Source organism: Tachyglossus aculeatus, chromosome 5 (assembly GCF_015852505.1).
Source record: "Tachyglossus aculeatus isolate mTacAcu1 chromosome 5, mTacAcu1.pri, whole genome shotgun sequence".
NCBI lineage: Eukaryota > Metazoa > Chordata > Mammalia > Monotremata > Tachyglossidae > Tachyglossus > Tachyglossus aculeatus.
The window spans coordinates 65918507-65936099 of record NC_052070.1 but is presented as its reverse complement, the minus strand read 5'-3'; the positions used below and the strand labels follow the sequence as shown (position 1 = coordinate 65936099).

At 46.6% G+C, this 17593-nt stretch overlaps 1 protein-coding gene across 7 annotated transcripts in view; it reads left to right on the top strand.

Moving 5' to 3' along the window:
• The first annotated feature begins 1006 nt into the window (after positions 1-1006).
• Positions 1007-17593, top strand: part of BNIP2 (BCL2 interacting protein 2) — a 37551-nt gene continuing 20964 nt past the window's right edge. For 6 of the 7 annotated variants that reach the window (XM_038746508.1, XM_038746507.1, XM_038746511.1 and 3 more), the window contains exon 1: positions 4474-4491. In XM_038746508.1, the coding sequence (XP_038602436.1) occupies positions 4486-4491 (6 nt within the window). In that variant the 5' untranslated portion in view covers positions 4474-4485. Of the gene's footprint in view, positions 1089-4473; positions 4492-17593 lie in introns of those variants that run through there. The other variant, XM_038746510.1, reaches the window with a different exon arrangement.

Sequence of the window (17593 nt, the reverse complement as noted above, 5' to 3'; positions counted from 1 at the left end):
CGCTGTCAAAGAGCGGCGCATGCGCAGAGGACTCCCTCCGTCTTCCCTTCCCCGGCGGGCAGTGCTGTCAACGAGCGGCGCATGCGCAAGCGACTTCCCCCGCCCTCCCTTTCCCCGCGGGGCGGGGCTGTCAACGGGAGGCGCATGCGCAAACGACCCCCCTTCCTTTCCCGGCGGGCGGAGCTGCCAACGGGCGGCGCATGCGTGGAAGACTTCTCGCGCCCTCCCTCGCGCCGGCGGGCGGGGCCGCCAAGGGGCGGCGCATGCGCGGACGACTTCCCTCGCCCTTCTTTTCGCCGATGGGCGGGGTCGTCAACGGGAGGCCCATGCGCAAACGACTCCCCCCGCCCTTCCTATCGCCGGCGGGCCGGGCTGTCAACGGGCGGCGCATGCGCAAATGACTTCCACCGCTCTTTCGCCGGCGCGCGGAGCTGTCGACGGGCGGCGCATGCGCAAATGACTCCCCCCGCCCTTCCTTTCGCCGGCGGGCGTGGCCGCCAAGGGACGGCGCATGCGCGGACGACTCCCCTCGCCCTTCCTTTCGCCGGCGGGCGGGGCTGCCAAAGGGCGGCGCATGCGCGGACGACTTCCCCCGCCCTCCTTTCCGCCGGCGGGCGGGGTTGTCAACGGGAGGCGCATGCGCAAACGACTCCCCCCGCCCTTCCTATCGCCGGCGGGCCGGGCTGTCAACGGGCGGCGCATGCGCAAATGACTCCCACCGGCCTTCCTTTCTCCGGCGCGCGGAGCTGTCCGCATGCGCGGACGACTTCCCCCCGCCCTCCCTTTCGCCGGCGGGCGGGGCCGCCAGGGGGCGGCGCATGCGCAAATGACTTCCACCGCCCTGCCTTCCGCCGGCGCGTGCGCAGAGGACTCCCCCCGCCCTTCCTTTCGCCGGCGCGCGGGGCCGTCAACGGGCGGCGCATGCGCGCGCGGCGGGCGCGGCGGCCAACGGTGGTGGGGGCGCGCTTCCGGTTTGGGGGATGTCTGCATCCGGGTCATCGGCGGGGCCGGCGCCGGGCGCGCCCCTCCCCCCACCCCGGGACCCGCCGCGGGAGGACGACGGCGACGACGACCGCCCCCCCTCACAGGTGGGACCGCCCGCCCGCCCGATCGCGGGGCGTTATGACGACATTAATCCTAATAAAGGCTTTTATTAAGCGCTTACTGTGTGCAAGGCACTGTTCTAAGCGCTGGGGGGAGGTTACAAGGGGATGAGGGGGGCCCACGGGGGGGGGGCTCGCAGGCTTCATCCCCATTTGACAGATGAGGGAACTGAGGCCCAGAGAAGTGAGGGGATAATAGTCATGCGGCCTTTATGAAGCGCTTACTATGTGCCAAGCGCTGTTCTAAGCGCTGAGGAGCTTACAGGGTGATGAGGTGGTCCCACGGGGCGCTCACGGTCTTCATCCCCATTTGACAGATGAGGGAACTGAGGCCCAGAGAAGGGAAGTAATGATAATAATAATGACGGCATTTATTAAGCGCTTACTACATGCCAAGCACTGTTCTAAGTGCTGAGGAGGTCACAAGGTGATGAGGTGGTCCCACGGGGGGCTCGCGGTCTTCATCCCCATTTGACAGATGAGGGAACTGAGGCCCAGAGAAGTGAAGTGACAATAATAACATGGCATTTGTTAAGCGCTTACTATGTGCCAAGCGCCGTTCTAAGCGCTGAGGAGGCGACAAGGCGATCAGGCTGTCCCATGTGGGGCTCACAGGCTTCATCCCCATTTTACAGATGAGGGATCTGAGGCACAGAGAAGTGAAGCAATAGTAATTGGCATTTATTAAGCGCTTACAATGTGCCAAGCGCTGTTCTAAGCGCAGAGGAGGTTACGAGGCGATCAGGCTGCCCCACGGGGGGCTCACAGTCTTCATCCCCATCTTACAGATGAGGGAACTGAGGCCCAGAGAAGTGAAGTAATAATGATAATGTGGCATTTGTTCAGCGCTTACTATGTGCCAAGCGCTGTTCTAAGCGCTGGGGAGGTGACAAGGTGATGAGGTGGCCCCACGGGGGGCTCACAGTCTTCATCCCCGTTTGACAGATGAGGGAACTGAGGCCCAGAGAAGGGAAGTGATAATAATAACATGGCATTTATAAAGCGCTTACAGTGTGCCAAGCGCTGTTCTAAGCGCTGAGGAGGTGACAAGGTGATCAGGCTGCCCCACGGGGGGCTCACAGGCTTCATCCCCATCTTACAGATGAGGGAACTGAGGCCCAGAGAAGTGAAGTGATAATAGCAATGTGGCCTTTATTAAGCGCTTACTCTGTGCCAGGCCCTGTTCTAAGCGCTGAGGAGGCGACAAGGCGATCAGGCGGTCCCATGTGGGGCTCACAGTCTTCATCCCCATTTGACAGATGAGGGAACTGAGGCCCAGAGAAGTGAAGTGATAATAATAATGTGGTATTTATTAAGCGCTTACTATGTGCAAAGCACTGTTCTAAGCGCTGGGGAGCTTGCAAGGTGATGATGATGATGGCCTTTATTAAGCGCTTACTATGTGCCAGGCACTGTTCGAAGCGCTGAGGAGGTGACAAGGCGATCAGGCTGTCCCACGTGGGGCTCACACTCTTCGTCCCCATTTTACAGATGAGGGAATTGAGGCCCAGAGAAGTGAAGTAATAATAATAACGTGGCATTTATTAAGCGCTTACTATGTGCCAAGCGCAGCTCTAAGCGCTGAGGACGTTACAAGGTGATCAGGTTGTTCCACGGGGGGCTCACAGGCTTCATCCCCATTTTACAGATGAGGGAACCGAGACACAGAGAAGTGAAGCAATAATAATTGGCATTTATTAAGCGCTTACTATGTGTCAAGCACTGTTCTAAGCTCTGGGGAGGTTACAAGGTGATCAGGCGGTCCCATGTGGGGCTCACAGTCTTCATGCCCATTTGACAGATGAGGGAACTGAGGCACAGAGAAGTGAAGTAATCATAATGATGATGGCATTTATTAAGCGCTTACTATGTGCCAAGCGCTGTTCTAAGCGCTGGGGAGGTTACAAGGTGATGAGGTGGTCCCACGGGGCGCTCACAGTCTTCATCCCCATTTTAAAGATGAGGGAACAGGCCCAGAGCAGTGAAGTAATAATAATAATATGGCATTTATTAAGCGCTTACTACGTTCCAAGCGCTGTTCTAAGCACTGGGGAGGTTACAAGGTGATGAGGTGGTCTCACGGGGGGCTCACAGTCTTCATCCCCATTTGACAGATGAGGGAACTGAGGCCCAGAGAAGTGAAGTGATAATAATAATGTGGCCTTTATTAAGCACTTACTATGTCCCAAGCGCTGTTCTAAGCGCTGGGGAGGTTACAAGGTGATGAGGTGGGCCCACGGGGCACTCACGGTCTTCATCCCCATTTGACAGATGAGGGAACTGAGGCCCAGAGAAGTGAATAATAATAAGAATAATAGTATTTGTTAAGCACTTACTATGTGCAAGGCACTGTTCTAAGCACTGGGGAGGTTACAAGGTGATCAGGTTGTCAATCAATCAATCGTCTTTATTGAGCGCGTACTGTGTGCAGAGCACTGTACTAAGCGCTTGGGAAGTACAAGTCAGCAGCATATCGAGACGGTCCCTACCCAACAGCGGGCTCACAGTCTAGAAGGGGGAGACAGAGAACAAAGCAAAACAAGTAGACAGGCATCAGTGGCATCAAAATAGATAAATTGAATTATAGATATAGACACATTACTAATCCATCCATCAATCGTATTTATTGAGCGCTTACTGTGTGCAGAGCACTGTACTAAGCGCTCGGGAAGGACAGGTTGGCAACATTTAGAGATGGTCCCTACCCAGCAGTGGGCTCACAGTCTAGAAGGGGGAGACAGACAACAAAACAAAACATATTAACGGAATAAAATAAATAGAATAGATACATACAAGTTAAATAAATAAATAGAGTAATAAATCCGTACAAACTTATATACAGGTGCTGTGGGGAAGGGAAGGAGGTAAGGTGGCGGGGGGGATGGAGAGGGGGAGGAGGGGAAAAGGAAGGAGGGGGTCTCACAGTCTTCATCCCCATTTGACAGATGAGTGAACTGAGGCCCAGAGAAGTTAAGTGCGTTGCCCCAAGTCACACAGCTCCCAAGTGGCAGAGCCAGGATTAGAACCCATGACCTCAGACTTCAAAGCCTGTGCTCTTTCCATTGAGCCACGCTGCTTCTCTAATCAATCATCATCATAATGATGGTATTTGTTAAGCACTTATTATGTGGAAAGCACTGTTCTAAGCGCCGGGGGGGATACAAGGTGATCAGGTTGTCCCATGGGGGCTCACAGTCTTCGTCCCCGTTTTACAGATGAGGGAACTGAGGCACAGAGAAGTGAAGTGACTTGCCCAAAGGCACCCAGCTGACAGTTGGCGGAGCTGAGATTTGAACCCCACGACCTCTGACTCCAAAGCCCGCATTCTTTCCATTGAGCCACGCTGCTTCTCCAATCAATCATCATCATCATCGTCAGCATAATGATGGTATTTGTTAAGCGCTTACTATGTGGAAAGCACTGTTCTAAGCGCTGGGGGGATACAAGGTGATCAGGTTGTCCCACGGGGGGCTCACAGGCTTCATCTCCATTTGACAGATGAGGGAACTGAGGCACAGAGAAGTTAAGTGACTTGCCCAAGGGCACACAGCTGACAATTGGTGAAATTGGTGACAATTTAGGGAAGCAGCGTGCCTCAGTGGAAAGAGCCCGGGCTTTGGAGTCAGAGGTCATGGGTTCGAATCCCTGCTCCGCCACATGTCTGCTTTGTGACCTTGGGCAAGTCACTTAACTTCTCTGTGCCTCAGTTACCTCATCTGTAAAATGGGGATTATGACTGTGAGCCCCATGTGGGACAACTTGATCACCTTGTATCCCCTCCAGTGCTTAGAACAGTGCTCTGCGCATAGTAAGTGCTTAACAAATCCCATCATTATTATTATTAGTAGTAGTAGTAGTAATTGGCAGAGCCGGAATTTGAACCCATGACCTCTGACTCCAAAGCCCAGGCTGTTTCCACTGAGCCACGCTGCTTCTCTAATCAATCATCATCATAATCATCATCATCATAATGGTGGTATTTGTCAAGCGCTTACTGTGTGCCAAGCACTGTTCTAAACCCTGGGGAGGTTACAAGGTGATCAGGTTGTCCCACGGGGGGCTCACAGGCTTCATCCCCATTTTCCAGATGAGGGAACTGAGGCCCAGGGAAGTGAAGTGACTTGCCCAAAGTCACACAGCCGACAAGTGGCGGAGCCAGGATTTGAACCCATGACCTCTGACTCCAAAGCCCAGGCTCCTTCCACTGAGCCACGCTGCTTCTCTAATCAGGCATCATCATGATGGTATTTAAGCGCTTACTATGTGCCAAGCACTGTTCTAGGCACTGGTGATCAAGTTGTCCCACAGGGGGCTCACAGGCTTCATCCCCATTTGACAGATGAGGGAACTGAGGCCCAGAGAAGTGAAGCGACTTGCCCAGAGTCACACAGCCAACAAGTGGCGGAGCCAGGATTTGAACCCACGACCTCCGACTCCAAAGCCCGGGCTCTTTCCACTGAGCCCCGCTGCTCCTCTAACATGGTATTTGATAAGCACTTACTCTGTGCCAAACGCTGGAATAATGATCATCATCATCATCATTCATTCATTCATTCAGTAGTATTTAATATAATAATAATGATAGCATTTATTAAGCGCTTACTATGTGCAGAGCACTGTTCTAAGCGCTGGGGAGGCTAACAAGGTGATCAGCTTATCCCACGGGGGGGCTCACAGTCTTCATCCCCATTTTACAGATGAGGGAACTGAGGCCCAGAGAAGTGAAGTGACTTGCCCAAAGTCACACAGCTGATAAGTGGTGGAGCCGGGATTTGAACCCATGACCTCTGACTCCAAAGCCCGCGCTCTTTCCACTGAGCCACGCCGATTCTCCAATTTATTGCGCGCTGACTGTGTGCAGAGCACTGGACTAAGCGCCGGGGAAGGACAAGTCAGCAACAGATACATAGAGACGGGCCCGACCCGATAACAGGATTTGTTAAGCGCTTAGGCTGTGCCAGACGCTCTATTAATATGGTGGTAATAATAATAATCATAATAATAATAATGATGATAATGAAATAGGGTTTGTTGAGCGCTTACTCTGTGCCAGATGCTCTAATAATGATGGTGGTAATAATAATAATAATTATAGGATTTGTTAAGCGCTTATTCTGTGCCAGATGCTCTAATAATGATGGTGGTAATAATAATAATAATTATAGGATTTGTTAAGCGCTTATTCTGTGCCAGATGCTCTAATAATGATGGTGGTAATAATAATAATAATTATAGGATTTGTTAAGCGCTTATTCCGTGCCAGATGCTCTAATAATGATGGTGGTAATAATAATAATTATAGGGTTTGTTGAGCCGCTTACTCTGTGCCAGATGCTGTAATAATGATGGTGGTAATAATAATAATTATAGGGTTTGTTGAGCGCTTACTCTGTGCCAGATGCTCTAATAATGATGTTGGTAATAATAATAATAATTATAGGGTTTGTTGAGCGCTTACGCTGTGCCAGACGCTCTAATAGTGATGGTGGTACTAATAATACTAATAATAATCATAATAGGATTTGTTGAGCGCTTACTCTGTGCCAGATGCTCTAATAATGATGGTGGTAATAATAATAATAATTATAGGATTTGTTAAGCGCTTATTCTGTGCCAGATGCTCTAATAATGATGGTGGTAATAATAATAATAATTATAGGATTTGTTAAGCGCTTATTCTGTGCCAGATGCTCTAATAATGATGGTGGTAATAATAATAATTATAGGGTTTTTTGAGCTGCTTACTCTGTGCCAGATGCTGTAATAATGATGTTGGTAATAATAATAATAATAATTATAGGGTTTGTTGAGCGCTTACTCTGTGCCAGATGCTCTAATAATGATGTTGGTAATAATAATAATTATAGGGTTTGTTGAGCACTTACTCTGTGCCAGACACTCTAATAATGATAGTGGTAATAATAATAATAATAATAATAATAATAATAATAATAATAGGGTTTGTTGAGCTCTTACTCTGCCAGATGCTCTAATAATGGTGGTAATAAGCATTCATTCATTCAGTCGTATTTATTGAGCGCTGACTGTGTACAGAGCACTGTGCTAAGCGCTTGGGAAGGACAAGTCGTCAACAGATAGAGATGGTCCCTACCCGATAACAGGGTTTGTTAAGCGCTTACGCTGTGCCAGATGCTCTAATAATGGTGGTGGTAATAATAATAATATAATAATAATAATAATAATAATAATAATAGGATTTGTTGAGTGCTTACTCTGTGCCAGATGCTCTAATAATGATGGTGGTAATAATAATAATAATTATAGGATTTGTTAAGTGCTTATTCTGTGCCAGATGCTCTAATAATGATGGTGCTAATAATAATAATAATAATTATAGGATTTGTTAAGCGCTTATTCTGTGCCAGATGCTCTAATAATGATGGTGGTAATAATAATAATAATAATAATTATAGGGTTTGTTGAGCCGCTTACTCTGTGCCAGATGCTGTAATAATGATGTTGGTAATAATAATAATTATAGGGTTTGTTGAGCGCTTACTCTGTGCCAGACACTCTAATAATGATAGTGGTAATAATAATAATAATAGGGTTTGTTGAGCTCTTACTCTGCCAGATGCTCTAATAATGATGGTAATAAGCATTCATTCATTCAGTCGTATTTATTGAGCGCTGACTGTGTACAGAGCACTGTGCTAAGCGCTTGGGAAGGACAAGTCGTCAACAGATAGAGATGGGCCCTACCCGACAACAGGGTTTGTTAAGCACTTACTCTGTGCCAGACGCCATAATAATGATGGTGGTAATAATAATAATAATTATAGGGCTTGTTAAGCGCTTATTCTGTGCCAGATGCTCTAATAATGATGGTGGTAATAATAATAATAATAATAATTATAGGGTTTGTTGAGCCGCTTACTCTGTGCCAGATGCTGTAATAATGATGGTGGTAATAATAGTAATAATAATTATAGGGTTTGTTGAGCGCTTACTCTGTGCCAGATGCTCTAATAATGATGTTGGTAATAATAATAATAATTACAGGGTTTGTTGAGCGCTTACTCTGTGCCAGACACTCTAATAATGAGAGTGGTAATAATAATAATAGGGTTTGTTGAGCTCTTACTCTGCCAGATGCTCTAATAATGATGGTAATAATCATTCATTCATTCAGTCGTATTTATTGAGCGCTGACTGTGTACAGAACACTGTGCTAAGCGCTTGGGAAGGACAAGTCGTCAACAGGTAGAGATGGTCCCTACCCGACAACAGGGTTTGTTAAGCGCTTACTCGGTGCCAGACGCCATAATAATGATGGTGGTAATAATAATAATAATTATAGGGTTTGTTGAGCACTTACTCTGTGTCAGACCCTGTAATAATGATGGCGGTAATAATAATAATAATTATAGGGTTTGTTGAGTGCTTGCTCTGTGTCAGACGCTGTAATAATGATGGTAATAATAATCGTAGGTTTGTTAAGCGCTTACTCTGTGCCAGCCGCGGTAATAATGATGGTAATAATAATAATAATTATAAAGTTTAAGTGCTTACTCTGTGCCAGATGCTCTAATAATGATGGTGGTAATAATAATAATAATTATAGGATTTGTTAAGTGCTTATTCTGTGCCAGATGCTGTAATAATGATGGTGGTAATAATAATAATAATTATAGGGTTTGTTGAGCGCTTACTCTGTGCCAGATGCTCTAATAATGATGTTGGTAATAATAATAATAATTATTGGGTTTGTTGATTACTTATTCTGTGCCGGACACTCTAATAATGATAGTGGTAATAATAATAATAATAATAGGGTTTGTTGAGCTCTTACTCTGCCAGACGCTCTAATAGTGATGGTAATAAGCATTCATTCATTCAGTCGTATTTATTGAGCGCTGACTGTGTACAGAGCACTGTGCTAAGCGCTTGGGAAGGACAAGTCGTCAACAGATAGAGATGGGCCCTACCCGACAACAGGGTCTGCACACGGTAAGCGCTCAATTAATATGATTGAATGAATGAATGAGGTAACTTTAGGTAAAGTTAGGTGCCTGGCCCAAGATCACACAGCAGACAAGTGGTGCGACTTGTACTTCCCAAGCGCTTAGTACAGTGCTGTGCACACAGTAAGCGCTCAATAAATACGATTGATTGATTGGTGGAGCCAGGAGTAGAAACCAGGTCCCTATCGCTCCCAGGCCCGTGCTCTATCCCGTAGGCTGCTTCAAGGCTGCACCAAATGGGACACCGGAGGAGAATGGGGAACGAGAGAAGTAAAATTGGGAAGTCGCGAAGCAGAGAGGCCGGAGGAAATGATGTAAGGGCGCAATAAAACCAAGGCTTAGTAAATGGTATCAGTTGGTGCAGGTAGATCAGCAGGATGCACTGCACTCCCAGTAGGCGCTCAATAAATACGATTGATTCCTCAGCGCTTAGAACAGTGCCTTGCACATAGTAAGCGCTGAGCAAATACTATTATTATTATTCTTACTTCTCTGGGTCTCAGTTCCCTCACCTGGAAAATGGGGATGAAGACGGTGAGCTCCCCGTGGGACAACCATATCACCTTGTAACTTCCTCAGCGCTTAGAACAGTGCCTTGCACATAGTAAGCGCTTAACAAATACTATTATTATTATTATTACTTGACTTCTCTGGGTCTCAGTTCCCTCACCTGGAAAATGGGGATGAAGACGATGAGCTCCCCGTGGGACAACCTCATCACCTTGTAACTTCCTCAGCGCTTCAAACAGTGCCTTGCACATAGTAAGCACTTAACAAATACTATTATTATTATTATTACTTGACTTCTCTGGGTCTCAGTTCCCTCACCTGGAAGATGGGGATGAAGCCTGTGAGCCCCCCGTGGGACAACCTCATCACCTTGTAACTTCCTCAGCGCTTAGAACAGTGCCTTGCACATAGTAAGCGCTTAACAAATACTATTATTATTATTATTACTTCTCTGGGTCTCAGTTCCCTCACCTGGAAGATGGGGATGAAGATGATGAGCTCCCTGTGGGACAACCTCATCACCTTGTAACTTCCTCAGCGCTTAGAACAGTGCCTTGCACATAGTAAGCGCTTAACAAATACTATTATTATTATTATTATTACTTGACTTCTCTGGGTCTCAGTTCCCTCACCTGGAAAATGGGGATGAAGACTGTGAGCCCCCCGTGGGACAACCTCATCACCTTGTAACTTCCTCAGCGCTTAGAACAGTGCCTTGCACATAGTAAGTGCTTAACAAATACTATTATTATTATTATTACTTCTCTGGGTCTCAGTTCCCTCACCTGGAAGATGGGGATGAAGACTGTGAGCCCCCCGTGGGACAACCTCATCACCTTGTAACTTCCTTAGTGCTTAGAACAGTGCCTTGCACATAGTAAGCAATTAACAAATACTATTATTACTACTATTATTACTTTACTTCTCTGGGTCTCAGTTCCCTCACCTGGAAAATGGGGATGAAGACCGAGCCCCCCGTAGGACAACCTCATCACTTTGTAACTTCCTCAGCGCTTAAAACAGTGCCTTGCACATAGTAAGCGCTTAACAAATACTATTATTATTATTATTACTTCTCTGGGTCTCAGTTCCCTCACCTGGAAGATGGGGATGAAGACTGTGAGCCCCCCGTGGGACAACCTCATCACCTTGTAACTTCCTTAGTGCTTAGAACAGTGCCTTGCACATAGTAAGCAATTAACAAATACTATTATTACTACTATTATTACTTTACTTCTCTGGGTCTCAGTTCCCTCACCTGGAAAATGGGGATGAAGACCGAGCCCCCCGTAGGACAACCTCATCACTTTGTAACTTCCTCAGCGCTTAAAACAGTGCCTTGCACATAGTAAGCGCTTAACAAATACTATTATTATTATTATTACTTCTCTGGGTCTCAGTTCCCTCACCTGGAAAATGGGGATGAAGACGATGAGCTCCCCGTGGGACAACCTCATCACCTTGTAACTTCCTCAGCACTTAGAACAGTGCCTTGCACATAGTAAACACTTAACAAATACTATTATTACTACTATTATTACTTCTCTGGGTCTCGGTTCCCTCACCTGGAAAATGGGGATGAAGACCGAGCCCCCCGTGGGACAACCTCTTCACCTTGTACGTTCCTCAGCGCTTAGAACAGTGCCTTGCACGTAGTAAGCGCTTAACAAATACTATGATTATTATTATTCTCCTGGAGCAGAAATCAGGAGGCCAAAGCAGAAACAGCCCCGGAACTGTGAGCGATAAACAGGACGGCACAAGGAGAATCAGCCTTTATGTGTGTGAGCCCGCTGTCGGGTAGGGACCGTCTCTGTATGTTGCCGACTTGGACTTCCCAAGCGCTTAGTCCAGTGCTCTGCACACAGTAAGCGCTCAATAAATACGATTGAATGAATGGATGTGTGTCACTGGCCGGGTGGGTCCTGTCGCGGTGTTTTTATCCTCTTCCCCCGCCACGCACACACAGCTTGTCCCGCAGTGGCAGGAAGAGCGTGAAGCCTGCCCGCCTCCACGTCCCCCTAAATCCTAACCCATTTTGGACCTCTTTTTCGTGATTTCGTCCTTCGTCCAAACCGTTCTAGCACCTAGTAGTATTTTGGGGTCGTACAACTTTCGAGGGTGACAGATTATGCGTCTTGACCCCCCTGTGTGTGAAATGGACTCTGTGCGTTTTATTTTAAAGTCAACTTGGAGGTTTAACGGAGGTCCCCTCAATCATGCCGACTTTATGTAAGACCCTCCTTAGCCTTGATCTTTCCAGACTCGAGGGCCCGTTCTTTTTGGACTCCCCTCACTCAGGAGCTTCTCCCGTCTCCCAGATGCCCTGGTTACCCGTTTCTGTAATAATTAGGATATTAAGCATTTACTGTGTGCCACGCAATGCGCCGAATGCTGGGATAGATGCAAGATAATCAGGGTGAACAGGGTCACACGGGGTTCACGTCTAAGTAGGAGGCAGTAGGGTTTTAATCCCCGTTTTACGGGTGAGGAAACTGAGGCACAGAGAAGTAAAGTGACTCACTCAAGGTCACGCGGCAGGCAAGCGTCAGAGCCAGGATTAGAACCCGGGTCCTCGGATTCCCAGACCCGTGCTGTTTCCACCAGGTCACGCTTGTGGCCCTCAAGCGCTTAGTACAGTGCTCTGCACACAGTGAGCACTCAATAAATGCGATTGATGATGATGATGAGCCTTCCCCTCCTTTATTTTGTCCCCCGTAAAATGAGATGACCAGAAACGGAGGCCGAATTCCAGGTGTGGCCATCCCATGACTGAATGCAGTGTTAAAAACTATGTTTTTTTGTGTTTTCTGTGAAAACCTGGATAATGCCCAGCAGTTTGTTGGCTTTATTTATAACCTCCTGGTTTGTAAACTCGTGCCAACATCGAAGTCCCAAGCGCTTAGTACCTGTATATATGTATATATGTTTGTACATATTTATTACTCTATTTTACTTGTACATATCTATTCTATTTGTTTTATTTTGTTAGTATGTTTGGTTTTGTTCTCTGTCTCCCCCTTTTAGACTGTGAGCCCACTGTTGGGTAGGGACGGTCTCTATGTGTTGCCAACTTGTACTTCCCAAGCGCTTAGTACAGTGCTCTGCACACAGTAAGCGCTCAATAAATACGATTGATTGATTAGTACAGTGCTCTACACACAGTAAGCGCTCAATAAATACGATTGAATGAGTGAATGAATGAATGAAGCCGCAATTTCAATACGGCTAAGTAATTACTGTTGTAGGATCAAAACCGCAAATCTTTTGTAAATGCAAACTCATACTGGGATGCTGATTTTTCTAACGTGCCGTGCCTTTGAGTTTGGAGTGATCTATTAGAAAATCATTCCTGCAAGTGTCTAATAGCGCACGAATCGATTGAGAGCTGACCGGTTTAGTGTGGTGAGCTTGAACCACGTTTAGAGGGGTTAATTTTATGTTGCTTCAGTAGAAATTGCCAAGGGTTTCCGTTCCTCCTACTCTTTTGACAGTTGTGAGCAAAAAAAAAAGAAAAATGGCCAAACCGTAAGTTTGCAGACCAGCAGTATCCTGGTTTCCTTCAAAATGCCTGGGATTCTATTCCTCATTTCATTTTTGTTTCCTGTTCTTACAGCTGCTTGATGATGGTCAGTCGATCAGTCGTTTTTATTGAGCACTTACTGTGACCGGAGTGTACTATAAAATAATAATAATAATAATGGCATTTGTTAAGCGCTTACTATGTGCAAAGCACTGTTCTAAGCGCTGGGGAGGATACAAGGTGATCAGGTTGTCCCACGTGGGGCTCAGTCTCCATCCCCATTTTGCAGATGAGGGAACGGAGGCTCAGAGAAGTGAAGTGACTTACCCAAAGTCACCCAGCTGACAATTGGCGGAGCCGGGATTTGAACCCGTGACCTCTGACTCCCAAGCCCGGGCTCTTTCCATCGAGCCACGCCGCTGCTTCTCCATATAACAAAATAACGGACACATTCCCTGCCCACAACTCGCTATCAACTTAGAGCGGGGGACAGTTTGTACATATCTATTCTATTTATTTTATTTTGTTAGTATGTTTGGTTTTGTTCTCTGTCTCCCCCTTTTAGACTGTGAGCCCACTGTTGGGTAGGGACTGTCTCTATATGTTGCCAATTTGTACTTCCCAAGCGCTTAGTACAGTGCTCTGCACATAGCGCTCAATAAATGCGATTGATGATGATGATGATGATGACAGAAATTATTATAAATAAATTACGGACGTGTACCTAAGTGCCGGGGGGCTGGGAAGGGGGATGGATAAAGGGAGCAAGTCAGGGCGACGCAGAAGGGAATGAAGGAAAAGGAAAAGAGGATTTAGTCAGGGAAGGCCTCTTGGAGGAGATGTGCCCTCAATAAGTCTTTGATGGCGGGGAGAATAATCGTCTCTCGGTGATGAAGAGGGAGGCCATTCCAGGCCAGAGGCAGGACTTGGGTGTATAGCTTTAATTCTATTTCTTCTGACGATTTTGACACTTGTCTACATGTTTTGTCGTCCGTCTCCCCCTTCTAGACTGCGAGCCCGTTGTTGGGTAGGGAAAGTCTCTATATGTTGCCGACTTGGACTCCCGAGCGCTTAGTACAGTGCTCTGCACACAGTAAGCGCCCGATAAATACGATTCAACGAAAAGGTCGGTGGTGAGATAGATGAGATCGAGGTACAGTGAATGCGTTGGCGTTAGAGGAGTCAAGTGTGCGGGCTGGATTGAAATAACAAAGTAGTGAGGAGATCCACAAGCGCTTAGTACAGTGCTCTGCGCACGGTAAGCGCGCAATAAATACGATCGAATGAATGAATGAATAGGAGCCGGCAAAGTGATTAAGGACTTTAAAGCCATTGGTAAGGAGTTCCAGGCACAGAGCGTTACTTAAGTGGTTTTTATCTAAACCTGACGCATGTCGGCATTTAGCTCCAGAAATTTATGAAGAACTGTCAAATACCATCGTTATTATTAGATTTCGTAAATTTTGTGTTCATCCTTACACCGTCTTGATTATTCTTATTTTGGTCTCGGGGGTGCAAGTAAGGCATTTTTCGCTATTTCCCGTGGGAAGCAAAACCTTTAAAGAACTGTCAGGCCTCCTAATATTTCACGAAATTAAACCATCGCAATTTCTGCCTTCCTTAAAATGAGAAGTGATATAGGGGAAACGCTTTTAAACAGAGAACACCCACGTTCCACGTTTATTTTCATTCCAAGTTTAGCTAAACAGCTGCTTTATAAAATTAAGGATTGTGGGGATCCGATTTGGCCATCCGTTGCTCAATTTCTAGGCCTAGTGTTTATTTATGAGGGTATACGTACACACACGTAAATAGCCTTGAGTGATAGTTTTTGTAGGAAACTGGTTTCTTGGGAACAAGTTGATCCTTTGCATAATGGGGGGAAATAAATTCTGATTCCTGGGGTGATGGGAGGCATTGAGTTTTTATTGTTTTTGTTTTTCATTCTGTTGCAGGGATCCCCCTGTTGTAGGGCACGTGTTTAGTGCCCTTTCCTCGTAAGGTCTAGACTGTGAGCCCGCCGTTGTGTTGGGTAGGGACCGGCTCTATATGTTGCCAACTTGTACTTCCCAAGCGCTTAGTACAGTGCTGTGCACACAGTAAGTGCTCAATAAATACGCTCAATCGTATTTATTGAGTGTTTACTATGTGCAGAGCACTGTACTAGGCGCTTGGGAAGTACAAATTGGCAACATATAGAGACAGTCCCTACCCAACAGCGGGCTCACAGTCTAAAAGGGGGAGACAGAGAACAAAACCAAACATACTAACAAAATAAAATGAATAGAATAGATATGTACAAATAAAATAAATAAATAAATAAACAGAGTAATAAATATGTACAATATTACTTTATGAATGAATGAATGAATGAGGTCATTTGCTGTGAATGCCAGGATTTGTGCCCCCCCCCAAGTCACATCCCGGCTCCGCCACTTGTCTGCTGGGTGACCTTGGGCAAGTCACTTCACTTCTCTGTGCCTCAGTTCCCTCATCTGGAAAATGGGGATTGAGACTGTGAGCCCCATGTGGGACAGGGACTGTGTCCAACTCGATTTGCTTGTATCCACCCCAGCACTTAGTACAGTGCCTGGCACATAGTAAGCGCTTGACAGATGTTGTTGTTTTATTATTATTATTATTATTATTGCAGCCCTCTCTGACTTTGAGGCTAGTCCTTCCTATAATTTTGGCTCAGACCAACACCTCCCATCCTCTGCCTCAACCTCTGAAGGGTTTCGACTGACCGGACAGACCATTTCATCAGTTTCCCCTTTTAGACCGTGAGCCCACTGTTGGGTAGGGACTGTCTCTATATGTTGCCAACTTGTACTTCCCAACCGCTTAGTACAGTGCTCTGCACACAGTAAGCGCTCAATAAATATGATTGATTGATTATTTGCTATTAGCATTAGATAATGACAGTCATCATCATCATCAATCGTATTTATTGAGCACTTATTATGTGCAGAGCGCTGTACTAAGCGCTTGGGAAGTACAAGATGGCAACATGTAGAGACAGTCCCCACCCAACAGTGGGCTCACAGTCTAAAAGGGGGAGACAGAGAACAAAACCAAACACACTAACAAAATAAAATAAATAGAATAGATATGCACAAGTAAAATAAATAAAGTCATCAGCATATGTGAATGATTATACTCTGAATTTAGGTAAAGTAAAGCCTTAATAGTACTGCCATGTTAACATCGCTGTTAACACGCTGAGAAGCAGCGTGGATTGGGGAAAGAGCCCGGGCTTTGGAGTCAGAGGTCATGGGTTCAAATCCCAGCTCCGCCACTTATCAGCTGTGTGACTGTGGGCAAGTCACTTCACTTCTCTGGGCCTCAGTTCCCTCATCTGTAAAATGGGGATTAAGACCGTGAGCCCCCCCATGGGACAACCTGATCACCTTGTAACCTCCCCAGCGCTGAGAACAGTGCCTTGCCCATAGTAAGCGCTTAACAAATACCGTCATTATTATTAGATTTCGTACATTTTGCGTTCATCTTTACACCGTCTTGATTATCCCTATTTTGGTCTCGGGGGTGCGAGTAATGCGTTTTTCATTATTTCCCGTGGGAAGCAATACTTGGTTTAACACGCCGTTTCTGCGGAGCCAATTCCGTCGCCTCTGAGAAAAGCACCGTGGTAACGGCCACCTTGCGTCGTGTCACTGGGGACCCCGTCCTCGGCCTGCTTCAGGCTTCACGCCCTCCAGACCGGGGATATAAGCCGCTCCTGCGTGCGCTCAGACTCCTCCGTCCTAGAAAAACACTGTAGTAACCTCCTCCTTCTCTCCGGCCTCTAAGGGTCCCCAGTTCTTGCCACGTTCCACCATCATCTTGGATTCCTCTGTCCCCATCGAGACTGAAGCTCTTTTGTGTATCCGTCTGTGTTGTGTTTCGGTGTTTCCTCACTCCTGATGTGCCGCTCCCCGATCCCTTCTCCCCACTTAGGTTTTGAGCCCCACAAGGGACGGGATTTGGTCTGATTTTCCCATGGTAGTCTCTCCCAGCTCTTAGTACAGTGCTCTACCCACAGTAAGCATTCATTCATTCAATCGTATTTATTGAGCGCTTACTGTGTGCAGAGCACTGTACTAAGCGCTTGGGAAGTACAAGTACTGCTTAACTCTTACCTTAACTCTTCGATTCTTCACCTCAAAACTTAGGTCCTAAGTAATAGTGAATGTTGCATGGGTGTTTTTATGCCTTCTTCCCTGTCCATCGATTCTTTGCCCCACCAATTTTAGTATTAAAAAGTGTGCCCGAGGAAATCTGTCTTTGACATCGTACGAAACTTTGAATATCAAGCTTCTAATTCCCGAGTGTCCAGATTACTCTGAGAGCTGTTTGGAAGGCGACTAGGAATTCCCTTTTCAGTTTTTCATCCCGGGTTTGGACCCGGGGAAACTCCATAGGAGGTGACTGCTCGTAATCGAAGCATATGAAAAGTCTTTTTCTCCCTGTTT